The sequence below is a fragment of the Harpia harpyja genome, chromosome 7, assembly GCF_026419915.1.
Source record: "Harpia harpyja isolate bHarHar1 chromosome 7, bHarHar1 primary haplotype, whole genome shotgun sequence".
Taxonomy (NCBI): Eukaryota; Metazoa; Chordata; class Aves; order Accipitriformes; family Accipitridae; genus Harpia; species Harpia harpyja.
In genome coordinates this window covers 48,835,085-48,857,884 of record NC_068946.1, presented here as the reverse complement: position 1 = coordinate 48,857,884, position 22,800 = coordinate 48,835,085, and the positions used below count along the sequence as shown (strand labels likewise).

At 38.5% G+C, this 22,800-nt stretch overlaps 1 protein-coding gene across 2 annotated transcripts in view; it reads right to left on the bottom strand.

The window, feature by feature from the left end:
• The window catches only part of SLC35F5 (solute carrier family 35 member F5), a 39,648-nt gene extending 20,607 nt beyond the window's left edge, over positions 1-19,041 (bottom strand). Inside the window, exons 1-9 of one of the 2 annotated variants that reach the window (XM_052791815.1) lie at positions 18,950-19,041; positions 16,086-16,156; positions 13,826-13,907; positions 9,667-9,808; positions 8,372-8,515; positions 5,433-5,495; positions 3,798-3,879; positions 2,305-2,495; positions 590-671 (exon numbers count right to left, since the gene is read on the bottom strand). In XM_052791815.1, coding sequence (XP_052647775.1) covers positions 590-671; positions 2,305-2,495; positions 3,798-3,879; positions 5,433-5,495; positions 8,372-8,515; positions 9,667-9,801 — 697 coding nt within the window. In that variant the 5' untranslated portion in view covers positions 9,802-9,808; positions 13,826-13,907; positions 16,086-16,156; positions 18,950-19,041. Of the gene's footprint in view, positions 1-589; positions 672-2,304; positions 2,496-3,797; positions 3,880-5,432; positions 5,496-8,371; positions 8,516-9,666; positions 9,809-13,825; positions 13,908-16,085; positions 16,157-18,367; positions 18,731-18,949 lie in introns of those variants that run through there. The other variant, XM_052791817.1, reaches the window with a different exon arrangement.
• Positions 19,042-22,800: the final 3,759 nt, after the last annotated feature.

Below are 22,800 nucleotides of genomic sequence, written 5' to 3'. Positions count from 1 at the left end.
GCTAGCCATACTAACAAAATAAACTGCAATAAGCCTGAAAAGTCAGTGAAAAATCATGTAATTGTGCTTTTAAAACTGATTTTATAAAACAACAAAAGTTATTCCTCAAAACACGGACTGTCACATAATTTATATACTTTAAAGCTCATATTACAGCCTTGCATAAAACCTGTAAAGCAAGTGATATGCATATATTTAGGTGGTTTAAGTTCTTTACCCCTAAAAGCATTTTTTAAAAAAATGGTATTTAGCAAGAAGACTTTACTCTGAATTGTATCTATTTTGATAAAAAGTTATACCACCTTTCCTTCAAAAGCACTACTCTCCCAATATCTCTCTTTAATACACAGACATAAGCGCAGAAGTACACACACAAACTTGAAAAGCAAAAAGCAGGGGAAGCATGAAGATAGCCTAAACCCCTGCAAATACATAATGAAATTTTTAAATGCATATATTCAGTGGCTTTAAGCCCTACTATTCCCCCCAAACCACAGGTAAATCATTACACAAGTCCATTGTAACAAAAAAGATTTTTATGTTATAAACAGCCTTATAATGCACACCTGGTGCTGTAAATAAAACTTACCAGAAGTTGATGACAAAATATTAACTATAGCAACTTGGGTATCTGACAGAGCTTCTTGGTAAGAGAAATTTGCCAAGAACCACTGGGGGAAAAGAAAAATAATTTTGTGATCATATGGATAGCAGTGACAGAGTTTAAGTTTCTCAGTGCAATAAAATCCTACTTAAAGGAAAAAAACCCCAACTATTTATCCAAAAATAAAATCAGAAGACTTTTACCTCAAATATATTCCTAACTTCCATTAAAGTGGCAGATACATTAAAAGACAGGCAAAATTAGAACTGGCCCAAACCAACCACATTCAACTACGTGTTTAATAATGAAATAACACTTCAGAACTTAAAAATAATTAAATAATTAAAATGACATTATAATAGCTATTCTATAGTAACTAAAGGTACTTTTAACTTGTTTTGCAAGTGCTTCAAGACCCTAACTGCACAAGGGCTGCAAAGAAATTTCAGAGATAGAGATACATGGGACATTAGTCAGCCTAATGAGTTTTTTTTAGAGTACCTAAAACTGGCACACATCTCCACCCTAAAAAACAAGCATCACTTACATTCAATACCTCAAAAATATTCTGGAAGGATTCATGTCTGTTAATTCCTCCATAAAGGAATCAAATGGCAAGTGTTTTATCATTTCTTGACTGAGATCTCATTAATAAGATCTCAGATATATCCTCAGGGAAGTTACCACTCTCTCAACTCTTAGGTGGAAGTATTTATACAGTCCAAGAAGAAATACATATACATGCCAGTAGTAGCATCATCCATGAAAAGCATAAACAGGACTTGTTTTGAACATCAGGACTCTAGCCTAAAAATCCGCATGTGTATATATAAATACTCAGACACACAGAATTTTAAATCATTTTTAAAAAAGCTATTTCATCTGTCCAAAAATCACAAATGAGTGCCTTATTATTCTCTTGCTGCTGTGTGGACGTTCTTTATGTATACACACAGAAAATTACATCACTGTTTTCTGGCCCATGCATCAACAATACTAATACTAATACTAATACTAATTATTATTATTATTATTATTATTATTATTTTAAACGTTTAAAGAGCACTACTTCCCAAGGAAAAGCTGTGCTGGGTCCACATTACATATAACGTATTCGGCAGTATCAGTGAAGCTACTTCTGGAAAAGATATCACCGACCTGCTCTCTACATTTTTACTGTCTCTCAAAAATCATGCTACTGTTACATCTCTCTCCCCATAGAACAGAGGCATGATGCAGAAACACCAGCAACCAACAAATGCATAAGTAAATCTTGCAGCCCTCAATGGAGCTGAAGGACAATCAACTATCTTCTCTCCATACTACTGGAGGGCACAATGCCACGGTGAGGCATAAGATGGCACTCTGTGATGGCCCAGAAAGAAGTCATAGTGGTATTTACCCATTTCATGCAGTCTGTATACATCCGATCCCACATTTTGCTGTACCAAACATACCCAACACTGGACAACATGGCACAGAAGCATGGCATATCTTACAACTGACCTCACAGTTAACTACACACCCAGGATCTCTTTTTATTACCCTCCCTTTAAAAAGTTGCATCTTCACGTCCAGCACGAGGAAAGTTTTACTTCTTATAGTATATTTATAAAATGAGGCATAAAGAATACAAGTCATCTCGATACAAGTTTTAATTGCATCTATACTTAAGTTTTCTGAAAGAATGGAGAACATACCACAAAGCAAAAGAAAAAGCTAATTTTTGCTACTTGAGTTGCAGTGAGTTTTCCTACAGTTTTTAATATTGATTCCTGCTCCTTAACCGTTGGATATGACATGCGAGACAACTTTGCTTCCAATGCATGGCTCGATGGGAGTTGTCGAATCTCCATAATATTACTGAACCTTACACGAGGCTTTTTGGGAGCTTAAGAAGAAAAGAGAAGAAAAGAAAGAAAGAAAGAAAAAAAAAGCTGCATATTATCATGAAACTTTTCAAGCCAACACAATATGCAAATAAAACTATGATGATTATGATGTTCTAATACAGCATTGATTATAATACTTCACAAATAACAGGTTTTTATACAAATAGAAGATATGCCATTATTTTTATTTATTAAACTAGTATTTTGTTATTTGATAGGCCACTAACAAGACAAAGCACAATTACTGTTTTCAAGCAGTACAGTTGTCCACCCACAAAAACCTCACTGAAAAGCACCATCCCCCTTCCGTGTCAAAAAAATCCACACAAGGCAACAACAAATTTTTAGGTAGGAATTAGTCTGTATTGATAAATATTACATGTAAGATTTTATTTAATTGTTTAATAGTCAAACCGCCAAAAACTGCACACAACTATACCTAACTGCAAGGACAGCGTTTCATTCGGAGGATGAGTGTCCAACAGACCTCAAAGCTTAGCAGAGATCATAAGGTCACTTGCTCATTTGAAATCCACCCTCTAACTAATCTCACAAACCAGGATCAGATTTTTTTTTAAATTATTTTATTTATGAGCCTAAGTCAATATGAAACAATACCTAAGTTCCTAAAAAAAGTGAAGGGAAAAGCTACAGCTCAAACAACCCTGAAGTGATTGGTGCATGTTATCACAGGACAGCAGAGCCTACCAAAGTGGTTCTTAACACCTGTCATCTAGAAATTAGCAGAGACTTTCCCTTTTATAAGCAGGGACTCTTTTGCTGAGGATCAGATAATTGGATTCTTTGACAGACAACTTTTCTATAATTGTCTGGGACAGCTAGGCCTGTTTCAGCTACTATCACAAGATAGTGAGGCTTAAATAAAATCAGAATGCACATAGACTGTTAAAATTCTTACTTTGACTGCTTTGCTCCTGCTCTAAAAAGGACAATAGCTTGTTTTTCCAGAGGCTGACTCACTGCTGCTGGTCATACAAGCCCAGAAGGAAAGAATCACAAGTACTGAACCCAGCTGGTCCCTTGAGATAAACATAGGCTGGATCTGTAGTGACCAAGAAAGGTAAACTGAACGATAGGCCTATGTTTTCTCCACTTGAAAGTAAATACATGAAACTGCAATTCATGCAATAAGAGATTTAAAGAAGGAAAAAAAAGAAAAAAAAGGGGGGGCGGGGATAAAAGGCAAGTCCTGCAACATGACAGCAGTTATACCAACAAAGAGGAAAGTAATTCCTTCACGAAAGAACTAGTATTTCAGCATTCCAAAAGTCTTTACTCACTTTTCTCTGCATCACTACTATTACTGCCATTTTTTTCAGGCGGCAAATCGTGAAACTTTACAGGAACATATAAAGGTTCACTCTGAAATGAATCAGTATAAGTAAAAATATAGTTAAACAGGATATTTAAATTATAAGCAGTAGAATTAATTTAGCGAATTACAAAACTAAATAAAGAAAAGCTTGGTGAATATTAAAAGAATCAAACAAAGCGGTTTTGCACACAGTGGATAGGCTTGTCAAAAATGCTCATACATAATCTATATTTTATGTTAAACATATTGGTAAAATGCAGTACTCAAAAATAACTGTGCGCTTTTGTGTATATCCTCATGAACGCAAAACTCATCCCCAGAAAATTCAAACCTACTGATCCAGAATTTAAAAATAACTCATCAAAATTACAGACATTTCATCAGATCTATAGCTTCTGTCCAAACGAAAAACTAGAAACATAAAATACAGAATATATATACAAAAATGAATACATACTCATTTTCCTCTCATGACCCTAAAAGCTTGTGAACTAGAACTAAAAGTCAAAAAACTTTGGGAAAGGAACTCCAATACATAAAGCACTTAGCAGAAGTTTTAATTGCTTAAAATACTTCTAACAAGACAAGTTTTCAGCTGCTTGTTTAAATTAAATTAATAAACTGTAAGAGTGAAGTAATGAAAAAGATCTGGTAGCTGCATTTTCATTAGGCTCCTTGTTTAGGACCAGAATTTTTGTGGATGTTTAAATTAAATTAGTGCAAAATTGTCCAAGTTTAACAATGAATCCTGATTCTAGAGTCAGATGACCTTAATGAATTGAGCAGACTATGAAGATTTTATTCTTAAATGTAGATAAATAAAGTTGGAAAAACCCCAAAGAATGAAATGAAGACTACTTCTAAAAAGTCTCTCTTCAACTCCCTATTCAGTATAAAATACCCATATGGTACGTCATCAACAATCAGTTGCCTCCCCCTACTCTATTACAGAGATGGTGCAAACCTTCAAAGTTTTGTGGTTTGGATACATTTCTGCATGTGACCTCTGATTTAGGTATGCAGATTAAGCAGCAATCTGTGATCAACAGGGGCAAAACAAACTGTCATTTATGGATTATGAAAATCACTACAAAAAAGCCATCTGAAATGCAGCTTATCAGCAGAATACCAGTACTGATATTTGATTCAGTAAACAGTAGTTACTCCACCCACCAGAAGGAAGAAGGCAGTCCATTTCTCTGTCAAAATGCAATGCAGGATCACAGTACACAAGATACTCAACTAACTGAATGATTCCATTGTGGATTTTAGTCTTGAAAACTGTTTGGCTTTACCACTAGCTCTCCACATTTTGCTTTGGCAACTACTGAGCTGAATATGTAAAGGTTTCCTTTGTACGACATAAATATTTATTTCACAAACTACTACAGAAACTTTCAAGTTTTTTATTGAGCTGAGAACCTGTATTTTTCATAATAAGCAATGTCATTATTTGCAGCACTTATTAGCAACATACAAGTTACCAATCCCTTTTGGAAAAACTATTGCATTTAAGACCACCGTATTTTAAAAACAATAAGTCAGGATAATGGTGTCATGTTACTGTAAAGTATTGACCTTCACAAATTAAGGCACTTACCAGAGAACTGTTTACAGTGTTATCTGTTGTACAAGGAGCAAAATAACCTTCAGCATCTGCAAACTAATTACAGAACCTTAAATGTAATAATCTATCAAGGCAGAGTTATTAATAACTGACATTTATTTAGAATAAGTTTTTTAATGCCTTTTTCCATAATTCTATCACAATTCCCTCCCTCCCTCCAGCCCTTCTCCCCAATAAACAAGAGGGCTTACAAGTTCAGTAAATATTTTCAGTAATTCTTTGTACCTCTTGGAGAACCCCACTGAACTCAACTACCCAGATATCAACGTGGGATCAGGCTGTTAGAATGCCAAAACCTGTGAACTTCAGGCTTCACTAAATTATTGTGCATGTATTAACAACAAACCTCGTTTCTTCATTTTATTGAGGCAAAGTTCCTTTGCATAAAAACCTGGAACTCTGCCTTAGTTTTAACAAGGCTTAAATTAGGATGAGGTCAAGTATCATTTTTCCTCTTTCTTTCTGCATCTCAGCAAGCACCACTACCCCTGTTCCCTGACCTGGAGCTTGCTGTTCTACCATGCTGGTAAGAAGTCTATTAAACAAAGCCTCTAACATGGAAGCGGGCCTAAAAGTAAGGTATGAGTGTTTACCTAAGCAATCATTATCGAAATAAAAATCTATAGATCTATAATTTTTGTTCCAGATTAATAAACACAAGACATTTTAAAGACATTTGTAATAATTATACAGTTGAATATTTAACTAAACTCCTTGGGGGCAGGGGGGAATCTTATAACTGTACACTACAGTCCTGTCTCTGCACTGTTCTTTTGAAATATGCTGTGCTGGTTTTGGCTGGGATGGAGTTAATTTCTTCATAGTAGCTAGCATGGGGCTATGTTTTGGATTTGTGCTGGAAACAGTGTTGATAATTCAGGGATGTTTTCCTTACTGCTGAGCAGTGCTTACACAGAGTCAAGGGCTTTTCTGCTTCTCATCCCACCCCACCAGCGAGGAGGCTGGGGGGGGGCACAAGAAGTTGGGAGGGGACACAGCCAGGACAGCTGACCCCAACTGACCCAAGGGATATTCCAGACCACAGGACATCATGCTCAGCATATAAAGCTGCGGGAAGAAGGAGGAAGGGGGGACGTTCAGAGTGATGGCATTTGTCTTCCCAAGAAACCGTTACACATGATGGAGCCCTGCTTTCCTGGAGATGGCTGAACACCTGCCTGCCCATGGGACGTGCTGAATGAATTCCTTGGTTTGCTTTGCTTGCATTTGCGGCTTTTGCTTTACCTATTCAACTGTCTTTACCTCAACCCATGATTTTTCTCATTTTTACTCTTCCGATTCTCTCCCCCATCCCACCATGTGGGGACTGAGCAAGTGGCTGTGTGCTGCTTACCTGCCAGCTGGGGTTAAACCAAGACACACGCTAATATCAAAAGTAATGGCTATTTCCTACAAATTACTGTAAAAATTACTTTTTATAGGGTTAAAAAGAAAAAATAATGAGATTCCAGTAGTGGTGCCAGAGTGCCACACACAAAATGTGACAGACTGAGCAGTCTTACTCTTTGCTGTCCAGTTCATATGAGTTCATATTATCTCTTTCTTTGACATAGCACTGCACAAGATTCAGTTGGTCAATATAACCACCACAATTCACACTAGGTAATAGCCCCTTACTGTACTCATCTGCTCAGATTAATACATCTGTTCAGTACAATTGCTCTATACAGCTAATCATCCTTTAGTGCTTTCATCATCTTTATTTGTCATTACTGCCAGTAAAGAATCTGTAAATTCTGTTTATTTCCCGATTATCTTATGAAGATCCTGAATGGCATCAAGTCTAACATGTGCCATACTATGCACAGACACTTGGTATTAAAGGCTGATCTAGCAAAAATTATTTCAAGGTATCAGCCAACTCTAAATGTTTTATGTGTTTAACACAAGATTTTTTTTCTTTTTTAAACAAAAGGTTTAGTTGTTTGGGTTTTGGTTTTGGGGGGCTTTTTTGTGGCGTTTTGAGTTTTTTTTAAATAAAAATAATTTGGCTTAATGTCATATAACACTTTAATTCCAGTATGTTATGCCTACAACTGTTGCTATCAGTGAAGTCTAATATATCCAGAAGAACTGAAGTCAGTTCCTTTCATACAAGCTATTTTCTATAAAGACATGTTGATTAACAGCATGTTCTTGGATCACATTTTCTGTTATTTTAATGTGAGATTAATATCAGGCCACATGCCTTACTGCTTCCTGAGTCCTGCTGTTCAGCATTCTGAAACACTGGCACAGAACAAGTGCTCTTCCCAGCATCTCTTAATTTCCTTGGAAAAAAGTACATATTTCTGTAATATGACAATAATTTTAGACTCTAGCACAAACTATGCCTAGTTCTAGAATGGGCAACAGAAGGTCACTCATGCATAAAGGCTGTAAGAATACAATATTAACAACAACAAAAACATAATTCTACCATCTTTCCTAAATGTAACTTTAAAAATCTCAAAACCTCTTAGCAAACAGCTCACAGTTCTACCAGAGACAAAAAGAGCCAGTAATAAAAATCAACTACAATACTGATTCCATTGGTTACAGGGAACTAACAGCCAACTGTGGTGAGGCTCATAAGCTCTTCTTAGAAAGAATTATCCTCTGCAACTCTCCAAGATAAAATACCAGGCTAGATGTGCCAATGGTCTGGCTCATTAGAGCATTTCTTATGATTCCTGATACATTTCATATCGCTTTTTCCTTTCTTTTCTTCCTCTCATAAGGCCACTATTATGATTGCCATGTCTTCCTGTGCCATGAATCAGTTTATACTTGCTTTTCTGAAAGCACTACTTCACAAATATGTAAACTTTGCTTTTCTCTAGTCCCTATTTTAAGTTTTTCTATACAAACTTCCACAAATACCAAAACATTTACAGAGTTAAAATACTTACAAAAGTTGCATGCCTTCCACGAAACCCACGAGTACACTGTTGCCTCCATGGTTTCCAAACAATAAATCCCAAGAGGTATAGAACAAACATGGATGTTTTTGCAAACGTACTGAAAAAAGGTTTGTTGTACTTTGTAAAAACATACTGTGGAAAGAAAATAATTGCAGTATCCAAAATTACCAATTAGGTGAGAATTCACAAAAAGAATGAACAGGTTTAAGTATATAGTCCAGAACAGTTGGGTTCCCAAAATGACAGTGCTGTAAGTATTGGCATGTATGACCAAAAGACACAAGTGGCCATACCTATTCTGGGGGTACCCTCTCCTAAGCTATCCTAAATGCCGACAAGAAGGCACTGAGCCATTTTGTAAGATACAATGGCACCGGAGAAAAGCTACTTATTACTTGTATCTAACCAAGCAACTTATTGATATGCCACTGACCTCAAGTAGGACTGAAAATACATTTACATACAAATATTTCCTAAATGAAAGACCCCTTTTATAAGCAATAGCAGAGTTATCACAAATTAGAGAAGATTACTTTGTTTAAGTAACATTCCAGTATCAATAGTGATCCCACCAGCTCACTGGAAAAAATGTTTTATTAATATAATAGCATGTTAAGCACAAACATTTTTATATGCTTAGTTTTGAAACTGATATAGAACATAACAACTTAATGACAGTTCAGAAACCTGAATTTGACAAGAATTTATTAAAAACTCTATTTCCATTGCTAAAGCTCTGCTTTAAGTCCTAAAACTTAAGATGAAGTAAATACCAGATCAGTTTCAAGATGGTGAATATATGAACTAGATTATGACAAACTTGTCTGCAATTATAGGGCTTAAACTCCATGACCCGAGTCCTTTGATCCCAGACTTCTAGATGTTCTGAACTATAAAATCTATCCTACCACCTAGCCTGCAATGTTACAGCTCATCTACTGCTTCTTGGGAAATATATGGGCACTATTTTAATCAATATGGCAATAAACAAAATGAAGTCCCTAATTACAGTACATAGTTATGAGCTTTTGTTGTTTAATTTGAAAGTCATCTGTAACACCTTCTGTCTTGAAAGCAACAGTCACCGAGTTGAGCTTGTTTGTAACTTTTAGTGGATACAGGTTAGTTCACTAACCCAAAGGGTATCAAGTTCCCCATACTGAAAAGGTGGTTAAACATTATACTAGAACACTCACCGAGCGTTTGAGTGACTATGTTTCTGCTGCATCTGTCTCTTACATAGGCTTTTATTTTCCTTTTAAGATGCATGGAACAATACTTACAGAAGTGAGTTCTGAAGAGGCAACCCATATCACGTCAACGAGGAGAAGAATGACAACTCCTAGAGCCATTCGCCTACGCTGAGTGGATGAACTGCTCTGGGAGCTCATTCGGTTCATGATAAAAACCCACACCATTTGTAACCTATTCAAGATTGATAAAGACATAAAACCCAAAAGATTACAAACAGTGACAAAAAAAAAAAAAAAAAGCAGCCCCAAACCAAACCAAACAGTGGGGACAAGTGTTTCATGTATATGAAATGGACCCAATATGCCAGGGAAAACGTGCTTGTCTGTTAAAAAGCAGATCTTTGACAGATCTGGCATGAGATTTTCTGAGACATTAGGGGCAATTAGAAAGTAAATATTGACTTTTCAAGAATTTATCAACTGTTCTACCACTGAAGTAAGCAAAAGTAGGTAAAACATACAATACCTTTTTGGAATTTCTATGCTACGAATTCTGCAAAATTTGAAACCACTACGTTTTGGTAAATTCAGATACTCTACGCCAACAGCAGAAATTAGTTTGATGTGTTGCGTGAAATACAATTCTACTAAAGGTAGTCAGAAACATGTTTAAACTTAAGCATTCAACAAACTTTTCCAAAGACATAGCAACACATTTGGGTAAATCATGATCCCTTAATGCATAAAGTGATTCAAGAAAAAACCGCAAAGAATATTTAATTGTGAACTTTCAAAATCAGATTACACATGCACTTGAACTCTAAAGATTTATATATCTATTTGGTAATTTATGAAATACAGGCATGCACCAATTCTAGTGAAAACCTATCAAACTAAGAGTAAGCGTACAATATACGCAACAGAAAGCTTTGCCTATTGCAAAAAAACCAAAACATTGATAATGATTTTGACTGTGGCCTGGTACGTTACGCATCAGAATAATCAATTCAGAACTCTTCATATTCTGAGAAATCAAAACTACAGCAGTAAACTAGCTTTAAGCTTGCCATCTAGTACAAAAGTCATGCAGACTTGCCAGAAATTACAGCATAAACAAGTTCAGATTTTGACACACACAAACCTATTTGCCTTTTCCTATACACACCTCACAGCTCCTAGAAGTCTTTGTTCAAGTTAATAATAGAAAGGTGTCAATTTAAGCAATTCTAGTGAATTATCAGAAAAGCACTGCTGGGTTTAATGCTTATAGCCAACTGCTTTTACATACTGGAAGAGTAAGAGTACACCGCTCAACAGAAAATTCTGAAGATACGGCTTGAGCTGCAAAAATTAATATTAGTAAGGAGACTATCTGCATTTAAAACATTAACATTTATGCAGGAGATGAGTACTACAGCAGTGTGTAAATAGATCATGACCAACCTTCTTTCCTTTTCCTTCAGTAGGCAGAGTACTTCTGCTTTATTCAATGCACAGAGTAAACACAAGAGAACAGAACTGATATTGTTTGGGTTGGCCAAAAAAGTGGTACATTGTGATTTTTAGAGGGCTCGACTTTGCACAACTTGCACTAAAAATAAGTATTAACATTACTGAAAACACTAAAGTTATGTTAAAAGCTCACTAAAGTACTTTCCAAAAAATAAGAAAGCAAGGCAAACAAGCTTTTTAAAAATGTTTGTGTTTTAACTCAAAAAAATTACAAGATCCACTGGACCTCCTGCAAACAAGTGCTAATCATGAGCATACCAGACCTACATGGTCTTATATCCACTAGTGCTACTAGAAGGGGATTCAGATTTGTGATACAGCTTTTCGACTGCCCATTAGAAGACCTAAATTTGGGAGAACCTTCAATTTTATTATTAAAAAGCTTCAAATACAAGTGACAGAGACTGATGTCTCATTCATCGGTCTACTTGTATTAGAATTTTTTACATACTCTCTAATGAACCTCAGTAAGATATGTATATGGTAGTTCTATGATTAACACTAACTTATTTGTGTAGGTATTTTAAGAAACAATTTATTAAGAGTTAATTCGCTACAGATTACATAACTTTCCTTGCTATTTATCATCATAAACTCAAACACTCACTATATTTGAGAGAACTCCTCAAGGAACTGAAAGCTAATTCACCTTTATGGAGCAACTCCTGACTCTCCCATTAAATAGAGGTGATATGCTTTGCTAATACAGTTCAGTAAATTTAAATTACACTTTGTCTTTTCCACACGTGTCAACATACAAACATGTACTGTCTTTTAATTATTTACAAATTATTTATGAAAGAGACAGTGCCACAATGTCTTCAGTGGCTACATTTTTTTTTCCAGACTAGCCTGTTCCTCAGATTAATGATTTAAATGCCTAGATATGCACAAGTGCATTTGAGATCACTACACCGTTTCCTGCCTTTGACTCATGCATCTCCTTTGCAATACAGCCTCTGCCATGTTCAGATCTTGACACTTCCTTCATTTCTCAAGAGGCTTCTTTCCAAAGAAAAATCAACAGGTAGAGCTCCTGAAGTATAATTATACCACTAGATCTATGCTGATGTATTCCATGTGTGGGCATCAGTTCAGGATAATTATTCTGCTTTTCTGATAAAATGGTGGCATTGACAAAAGAAAGTAGAAGTCTGTAAGTAAGGAGGGGCAAAGTTATGAAAGACTCAGCAAGGAATTGCAGTTCTTATTTGATATGGAATAAAGGAGAAAACATTTGTTCTCAAAGAGAGAATAAATAGGGATATTATCTTAAACTTGAGTAAGCTAACAGAAAGGTTTTCATGCTTGAAAGCTTATAAGAGTTTTTCCATTTTTTTATGAATTGGTCTAATAGATACTACATATTATACTCTACCAACTTTGCCTTCATTTTATTATGACTAATAGCCTACAAGCCATTATATTAAGTTATATTATATACAGCCTACAAATTGCTCATGTGTTTGTACAACATGCAGCAAAAATGGAAGCTGGGCGTAAAAGAGTTCCAAAGGAGCTAGAAGGAGGAAATCTCATTCCTTGTCAGGCTACAGCACGGCACATTGTCAGGTATTGGAACAGGCTGCCCAGGGAAGTGGTTGAGTCACCATCCCTGGAAGTATTCAAAAAGCGTGTAGACAAGGCACTTCAGGACATGGTTTAGTGGGCATGGTTGGACTCGATGATCTTAAAGGTCTTTTCCAACCTAAATGATTCTATGATTCTATTCTATGATTCTATGAACAGTGGTAAGGTATACCAGAAATGGAAGCCACTCCAGCCTTCCACCAGTTACATGCTGCAGGTAGGAGGGGGAGAGGCAGCTGGAGACAGGAAGGAATTGCAGTAACCTGATCAATTTGACATCTCTACATCAGATGCTCGCATCCCTAGCTCTTCTGTCCTCACCACGAACTGCTTCAAAGCATATAGCACATATACACTGTGTGTAGAGATCATGCAGATATTGTGCACATTCTGTAGTTGCTTATTATTGTACTGAACTTGTCTTCATTAGGCTTGTACAAATCCCTTGCTTTAAGATCCCTCAGCAGGATGGAAGTAAAGGATGACAGAATATCTAGTACTTCTTAGATAAGAGGTTACATATGAAGTTATTCAGAGTGTAAGTACACATTGTACCATTTCTTTTCTACCTATGATAAGTAGATTTTAAAATTCTAATTAAGGAGCCCATACTTATGTCTTGAAGTTAAAGTTTTTTATATGTTACAGTAATAGCAGCTATTACTTTCTCATCTGACTACAAAGTGTCTGTTTAACATTTCTGTGTGCCTAATATAGCCCTTTGCTTGGTTCTTCCATAACAAGGAAAAAAAACTTAACAAGAAAGGGTGACAACACAGTCTTCATCATGCAGCATGATACACCTTCAAGCTAGTAGTTGAGTAAAAAAATTAAAAAGCGGCAATACTAAAATGCCTGTAATGTTCAGCAGAAAAACAGAACCCTGTTGAAACATATATTAAGTTTTAGGACAGAATTAAAGCCTGTAAAACTTCACACAGAATGCAAAGACAGATAGAAACTACTACTTTGAGAAGTTTTAGACAAGACACATTATCCCATTTATTAACAAAGTACCAGTATTCATGAACTTGTAATGAGATACAATTCCACACATTTCTTTATATTTGGCTTCTGTGCATTGACGGCAATGTGCTCTGATAAAAATGAACACAGAAAGAACAAGATTTACTTTTCTCATACATACCTTCCACAATAACTGTAAAAAAAACAAACAAAAAATGCTGACTAACAAACTTCACACATCATGTCAAAGTGAAGATAGTCTCCTAAAAAGAAAAAAAAAAAAAGCAAAGTTTGAAAAATTGTGCGTGTGTGTATACTATGCACTTATCTTTGCAAAACATTTTCTCAAATTCCAAGTTCCACAAGTGTCTGCCGCAGCTCAAGTCCTAAATGTTGGGGACATACAGATATAGAACCTTAAGAATTGGTCCACATCAAAAATGCTAGCCGGACAGCACTGATATTTGAAAAAGCATGATCCCTTCCTTATTAATTGAACGTAAGAGGTTCACATGAGAAAGAAGAACCTGATGATGTTAAGTTCTAACTTTTTAAGCTATGCACAGGAAGGCCCTGTTTCTTAACACAACATTCCTAGGGAAAGAATTTAAACATTAGAAGTAGGAAGGTAGTGGAAAAGCATATAGGCTTTTGGACCTTAAAATAATCTACAAAGGTAAGATACCTCCATGCTATTTCTTATGGAAGCCCAGTATCTTTCCTTAATTTGATACAGCATTATTACTGTATCAAAAAAAAAAAAAAAGAAAACAACAACACCCTTACATAAAACTTTTTTTTTTATTTTAAACTCAGATCCTATAAACACATTCAATAAAATCCACTTTAAAATTGTTATATAGGGAAAGAAACATTATACATAAAGGACTTTGGAAAAAATGTTATACTAGACCCATCAGAAGCCCATCTAATCTGCAACTCTTTGCAAATCCAGATGTTGGCAAGTATATGGTGCTCCAAGAGAAGGCACAACAAAACTGGAACTGACAACCAAGAATAATAAAGCCGTAAGTTTTATTGCCTGGAAGTGCTGGAATTTTTTCTTTTCTTATTCATGTGAAACCTTGCTAAGCTCTGTTTTACGGATATCCTGTATCAACAGCAGCCATACCCTATATTAATGAGTCACAAATTAGAGCGCACAACAGAGGTAACAGTAAGGACAAAACTAAATGTTTACCCTAAATTTTGCCTTTGATTACCTGTCAATCACAGCTGAAAGTTTATAAACTGTGAATAGGAGGCAAAAGTTAAACTGATGCTTTTCATCTACTGCAAATTAGATTAAGAGGTAGACTATAAAGACGGACCACAGAAGCCTGTGATTCAGCCCCCACTGAACTCATCAAGACTTACACACCGCTTAGCATCCAGCAAGTTCAAGCCCTTTACCACACAGTTTACCAAATCACTCTAGCTGGTTAAAAAAACAAAAAAATTGAAGATGTAGTTTTAAGACACAGGCATGTGGTGGTCCATCTTCTCTACCACAAAGCCTATGCTCGCTGTAGATCCTGAACACCTATTTAGATCAGTACCCTCACATACAAACAGTAGCTGCTGGTCATATTCTTCTTACACTACCAACCTAATTAGAGATTAAGATCAGTATCTCAGATAACCAAAACTTAAACCAGAAGACTTTTATCCATACAAAGCTCGAACAGTTTGTGCATGCCTAATTTATGCACCCAAAAGAACTGAATATAACAATAACAAATACAATTAGAAAGCAAAAAAGATGCTTAAAAATTCTTCCCTCCATGCACACTAAACCAAGTATCACTAAGAGAAAGATACTATTCAGTTGCTTACTTTCAGCCCCCACTTAATCCATATTAGCTATACTCAAGTAACCAGGTGCAGAACTTGCACCTAAATTCGGTTATTACGCAAGACATATACCTCACCCTCTATCAGCATGCAAGATCTGCCGTGGGCTGTAATCCTGACTGAGGCTGATCAGAGAGAACCCTGTTTAATGCTTATTACCAATAATTAACCCATTTCAGAATAAGGATAAAAGTTTAGCATATTAATATAACATCTGACACCTAAAATGAGAACTGTACAAGACACTTCTCTCTGAGAACATGGTTTTATCCTTAAAAAACATTTAATTCATCAAGTACACAGAGTTATGATAAATTCAAGACATACAGGCTGAAATAGAAATTATGGTTTAAAAGTAAATGCCATTTTCTACTCTATTAAATACAGTAGAAAGTTCAGCATATGTTTGCCTTTTGTTTCCATTACTAGGAAATAAATATGCTTTCCACATGGTGTAACTTTAAATATTCCAGTTGAAATATGACATTTGAAGGAATATTCATTTAAAAGGCACTTCTTAATATCATTATAATTTTCAGCAAATAGCATGGAGATCTTTTTAAGTCTTTTTTTTTAATTTTATTTACCATTTTAACAGTGTTAGAGTTGGTGCTGTCATCTTGCAGAACCATTTTTTAGCCAGTTACATGAAGATCTTCTGCAAAAAAACATGAAAAAAAAAAACCTTAACTTTCCTTGTCATGACACTATTTTGGTTTTAAAATGTTACGGTATCCTAGATCACTTAAGCTGAGTCACCACTTTAATTTATGATATAGAAAAAAGATAAAAATTGGTCTCACTATGTAGTCTACAGTGTATGTTCACGTAGCTGATTACACTAAAGCCAACAGGCTCAATAGTCTGTCCAACTCTAGTGTTCTGAACATGCAATAAGTGACTTCTAAGGACAGGATGTATAACTCCACCATTGATACTTAATGCACAATCTTATTTCTATTAGCACTAAGTGTTTCTTTGTGCAGATTATCACTTTTTTCATATTAAAAGTTCCACCCTAAAAGAGGAAATCATATGAAGTTCGCAAAATATGAAATAGCTTTTATTGTGTTGACAGTTAGGGAAGAGAACATTAAAAGAACTGCCATACCATTGCAAAACAGGAGTATTGCTTCTAACTGCTCTATGAAGAAAATACACACACTCCAAAAAAACCTATGTAATAACAAGAATAACAAGAGACCCAGAACAGCACCTCAGTCACAAACCATGGTGCAAGCAACTCAACTTGAAATTCTTCCTTGTATTTACTCAAGATTATTTCATACACAATTTGAAAGACAACATACCAAGATAAGGTTTGCACACAGAAGAAATGGTTTTAGTTTTTCCAGTTATACCGGCTGCTCCAATAATACAAGTTCTGGGATACAACCCCTCCCCCCCCTTAATATGTAATGTCATCAGGTGACTCTCATTTCATATTTGATTACTTTCGAGATGAGATAAAGAGAGACATTGCTTCGACTCTAACCAGAAAAAAGCTGAAAGTAAACTGACAGACATTCTACACCCATCCTTCTAAATCTGGAAATGTGCATTAAAGACACGTTAATTTAACACAACTTTGACCTCCACTCAACTTCCAAGGGTTATCATAGGATAAGAGCAAAAGCAAGAATCTTCAGAAGACATGGAAAGGTGAGCCCTATGCAACATGACAATGATATTCACTTCGGCCCTGTAATCTTTACTCAGGGAAAGTTTCCTGTAGAATCTGTAGAATATAGTGAAGCAAACGACACAAAAAAAGAAACTGAGGCGAAGCTTTTCATGCCAGTACTGAGTACTGCAAGTAGATAGAGATCACTGTTCCTAGGTAAATAAAAAGTTATACAAGACCAAAGTTTGCACAGAAAACACATTAATTTTAGTACCAAAATAAGAGAATTTAGCTTAGCATAAAGGGATGTTTTAGGGATCTGGCAGCGCACAATATAAGTCATACTAACAAACTTGAAAAAGTTTCCTATTCAGCACTTACTCAAAATTTATGAAACAAAGTTTCAAACAAGTTTTCTTATATAGGAATAGTAATGCAGAATATTAATCTATTGCATACTTTGGAGCCTTTACCAGCTACCACAGTAACCACATACTTCTCATGTCCATTCACACAGCACCCCAGCATGAGTACCTTGTTGGACATGAACATCTATGACCACATCCATCTAGAAACATAGTAGTTTCAGGTTAGCAAAGTGAAAGCTGACAAGTGGAACTGACATTGCCCTCCTTCTTGTGCTCTCCCAATAGGATTAGAAGAAAGAACTTCATGTCAAGCTGCCAATGCCTCTAAGCTTCACCATGTACACAGCAATCTCTTAGCCACCAGTAGCTATACATTTAATATTAGCTAAGAATTACAAGTGACATCCTACATCCACATGCTACCCATCTGATCTTGTCTAGTGCAAGATCTAAACATATCATGCTTTGTCACATGATAAACAGCCCCAGATCTCTGATAAGAACAAGCACAGCAGCCTTCAAAACTATGAGTCACTCTTGCATCTGAAAGCCGAGCCTTCCAGGCACGCTAGAAATCGGCAAAATCACCGCATTCAGAAACGTGCTTTCAGAGTGCATGGGGTCTTCTCCTTCCTTCCTGCCGACAGGTATCTTTGGGGAAAAGCAGCAGCGACACAGAAGAGAAAGTAATCAGTAAATCTCCTTAACACACTCAGAAAAAAGCGGATGCCTGAGGAGAAAGAAATATGGCTCAAGCCCTTGGGGTGACAGAGGAGGAAGAACGAGTATTGGTCCTGCACTCGTACATAAAACAAACACTGGAGATCGGGGGGGGGGGGGGCAGAAAGACACGGCCCAAGCCGGGGGAAGCACGAACCTCCTCGCACCGCAGGCGGGACACGACAGAGAACTCGTCACCTGCCAGCTCGCTCCCGGGAAAGCGGAATCCCTCCACACACATCCCCTCCTTCCCCGGGTAGGGCGGGCACCATCGGCTGACAGGCGGGGAGAGGAAAGCGCTCTCCCCGACACCGCTGGCACAAACGTGCGTGGGACGGGGCCGAGGTCCGGCAGACGGAGCGGAGGGGACGACACACGCTGCCTCCGACCACCGCCGGACGCCGGCAAGGGCCGGCGGGAGACGGGTCACACACACGGGCGCACGGCCCCGGCACTCCCCGGCCCGCCACGGGCAGGCGCGGCCCACCCGCCCACGCGCGACGTGAGGGGGCAGAGTTCCTCTCCCGAAGCGAGGCGGGGCCCGGGCTCGTCCTCCCCCTCAGCCCTGCGGGCCGGGGCCGGGGCGGGCGAGGCCTCCTGCCCGCGACACCCCCGGCGACAGCTGACAGGCGCGGCGGGGCTGAGGGGGCAGCAGCCGGCGGAACCCGCGGCCCGCCTCCCGCCGCGCAACAGCCGCTTGGGGCTCGCCGCAGCCCCGTCCCCGCGACGACGGCGGTACCTGAGGCCGCGAAGGGGCCCGGAGCTCCGTCCGGCGGCGGCACCGCCCGCTTCGCTTCGCTTCCCTCCCCTCCCTCCCCGCCCGCCCTCTAAGATGGTGGCGTGCGCGAGCGGCGGCGGCGGCTGCTGCGCCGAGAATCCATCCCCGAGGCCGCGAGCGAGCGCCGGCCCCGCCCCGCCCGCAGGTCGGCCCCATCGAGCCGCTCGGCCAGCCGCTCGCCACCCCTGTCGGCCGCCCCCCGTCCCTCAGCGGGTGCGGGCGGGAGGGCGGCGGGTGTTCCCGCTCAGCGGCCTGGCACCGGAGAGCGGGTTTTTTTTTTTGGGGGGGGGGGACGCCTCCCCCTACCCATCCCTTCTGTCCGTTCAGACACGGAGCCGAAAGGTTTCGGCGCGCAAAGGCCTGAGGTGCCGGTGCCCGCGCTGCGGTGTAGCCGGCCGCCGGCCCCTCGGGGACGGGCAGCAGGCAGGGCCGCGGGACGCAGCTTTCCTTCAGGGCTGACTTGAAAATCCTGAGCGTTCGCCCCGCGGCCGCGCCGGTGCCGGGCTCGGCTCCGGAGGGGTGGCAGCGGAGGGCCCCGCCCGGCAGAGGCGGCCGCAGGCGGGCGCGGGGTCCTGCCCGGAGCCGGCTGGGAGGCGGCGGGGCCGCCGGGCGCTCTCCTGGGCGGCGGGAGTGAGGAACGCGGAGCCGCCGCTTCTCAGAAGGGCGAGAAGGCGCCAGCGGGCTGGGTGTAAAGGGTGGTGAACGCGGGGTTTTGCTCGTATCGTCAGAAGCACGGGTCATCGCCCTGCGGCTGGGGAGTTCCGCCTCGGCTGTGGGGAGCGGTGCTGGCTGCCGTCCGCTGCAGCAGCAGCAGCACCGGCTGTTCTGTCCGGGTTGGCCGTCTTTAACGAGAGAACGGGTAGGATAGGTCTGACGGAGGAGAGCTGCCTTCGGACAGACGAGCCGTTACCTAGCATTTGTACAGTCTTTTTCAAAGCCGCGAGGTAAGCAGGTCAAAAAAAGAAACCAAAAGATGGAGGAACAGAGAAGGCAGAGGAAGGGAGCGCAAACTGAAGAACTGGAGATGGAGAAGTGGGATGGAGCTTGAAACTAGTCCGTCAAAAAGAAGGAAGGAGTAAAAACCAAAGTGAGCAAGACCCTTGAGAAATGTCCTAAAATGCAGAGACGGTGGAATCTTTGTTTCACGGTTACCATAATCTTCACGCTCTGTGATACAAAATCTCACAGGACCAGGAATTAGTGGCAACTAATTAAATTCTCAAAATAGATGTCTGCTTCGCTTTCAACACACTTTTAATAGCATAAAAAAAAGTGAAATTGTATAGACATATAAGCTACATTAAAGCACAGTTACCTTAAATTTAATTTTGAGATGCATAAGTTATTGACTAACCAAGCTGTAAAAGGAAATATTAGGCAAAGTTAAAATGTACAAAAAAAATAGTGGGTAAAATAAAGTAGCATAGGCTTAGATGAAATGACAAAATCAGGTTCTGGTCTTGTGTTGTTTTTGTAGTCCACTTTACCTCCTTGTAGTCTGTGTTGATTAGTATTTATGAATTGAGCTCATAATACCAACCTAAAGATAACCAATGGTCTATGTAATGTGTTGCAGATTATTCAGTAAATGCATCTTTTTGCAAAATTCAACTCTTAACATATTTTCGGAATTTTAGAGTAAAAACTGCTAGGAAATAATAGTAAGCAATCTATATAGATGAGTGGAAAGGTAAATGATATTTAATTGTAATTAGGTGATACATATGATATACCTGTGAAATTAAGTGCTATTCACACTTGCAAACTGTTGAAATAAAACACGATATTTAACCCTTCCTACAAGTTAGTGACTGAAGACATCCATTATCTCTCATATAAAAATGTTATGTCTTATCATCATATGTCTGGATGAGTGTTACTGTTGGACTTGAATTATTTCCTGTATATAAATAAAAGTTTCTTCTTGAAAAGAAAAACCGTTTAAGAACGTTTAGTCTGAAACTGGTTTGGGTTTTTTTTGTGAGCCTTCCTTTCTTAATATAGCTGTACTTTTATTTGCATATAGTAGCACTAAAAGACTTCCAACAAGCTTGATGCCTCATAAAACTGGTTGTTAGAAGTAGTAAGATACAATCCCTACCCTGAAACATTTATAGTCTAAACGACACAAGGAAATGTGGTGAATTATGGTCTTGGTTCAAACTGTCTTTTTTGGATGTATTCTGAGTATATATTATAAATGATACTGTATTGATTTGTTGTGCTTCTGTCCTCACTGTCTTCTGCCTTGAAGCCAAAATATGCAATACATATTTTATACTTTACTTTTTTTTAATTTTTACTTTACAACTTTGGAAAGAGATTTTAGGTAAAATTAATTTCTTAGACAAAACTGCTGGAAAATAGCAGTCCTCTTGAAATGGTGCTTTCTGTGGAATTTGGAGGAGCTGAAAATTATATAAAATGTAATTACAAAAATGTGTATAAATCTCACAGCATTTAATTTTCTTAGGTCTTGCACATCTAGGAATTTATACTGAGATTCAGTAAACTTACATGGCTTATCCAAGGTCAGTTAGTTAATAAGCAGCAAAACATGAGAAGACAACCAAAGAGTTATGACTACAGTACTCTGACAGAGAAACTAAACATAATACTTTTTTATAGCTAATAGTGCTTTTACTAACTAATGTCTTGAAAATAATTATGCATAATTTATATTAAAATGGAGTGAATGTTTTATATTTAAAAAAAAGCTGCATGTGTTCTTGTGAACAGGGAGAATAAATAAGGCAACAGGGAAGGTGCAGATTCTCAGCTTTTTCTGTCTTACCTGATCACACAGTGATTGATAGAAAAGCTCTGGAAAAGGAGAATTCACCTCTGAGACCTAGCATAATAAAGCTCAGCTTGGTTTGCTGCCCCTGCCAAGTGCTGTCCCACAGTGAGTGGCAGTAGCTGGTGCTAGGGATGGCAAAATACCTGGAGATGCACAGATTTTATATCTTTTTTTTTTTTCCCTTCAGTCTCCTTTGACAGTGGAAAGCACATGAAATCCCAACTGTGAATTAAAACCATCTTTCTGAGTGTAGCTCCACAAGTCCTCTCTTGCATGTGAGTTTTCGTCTTTATTTTTTATAAGGCTGTGCAGCTTGCATCTCAGTGCGGTCACACAGCTAAATCCAACTTGTCAATGCTTTGATTTTAAACATTTTGACTGAGGCAGGCAAACGGGAGAAAACTGCAGTTCTTGAGGTGGAGTGCCAGGCTTCTCTTTGTCACAGGATGAGGCACTTATGCAGTGGTTCCTGAGGCATTTGAAGAAAAATGGGTCAACATTGTCAGAAGCCCAGAAGTTTGTACTTTTCACACTTAGAAATATCACAGGACTTCTGTATTTTTAGCTCTTGACTAAGTAACGTACTTCCTATTGTAAAAGTTCACATTATGATCTTGTATCTTCTCCAAAAGAAACTATTATAAGAATGATTTCTTTTCCCCTTTTTTTTACTGTTCCTTTTTTAGGAATTAGAGTTTCAGTAATCATGTGTAATAAAACTATATGTATCTTGCAAATATACACATATTGTATATTTATTTTTCTTGCTGTGAATATTTTAGTTACATAAATAGCAAGTTGTCTTCAACTGCCCTTGGAGGGTCCTTGCATCCCAAGTCTCACTTTGCATGAAGCCGTTTGTGATGGAAGGGACGGTTCTATTGCTCAACTATCTTCACTGCTTTCCCCTGCTCCCAATCCAATTCTTGAGATGCTGAAATGAAAACATCGAAATTTGGGTATATTATGACTTAGACTGTGATAGTTACAATTTCCGTTTTGTTCTCAGTCC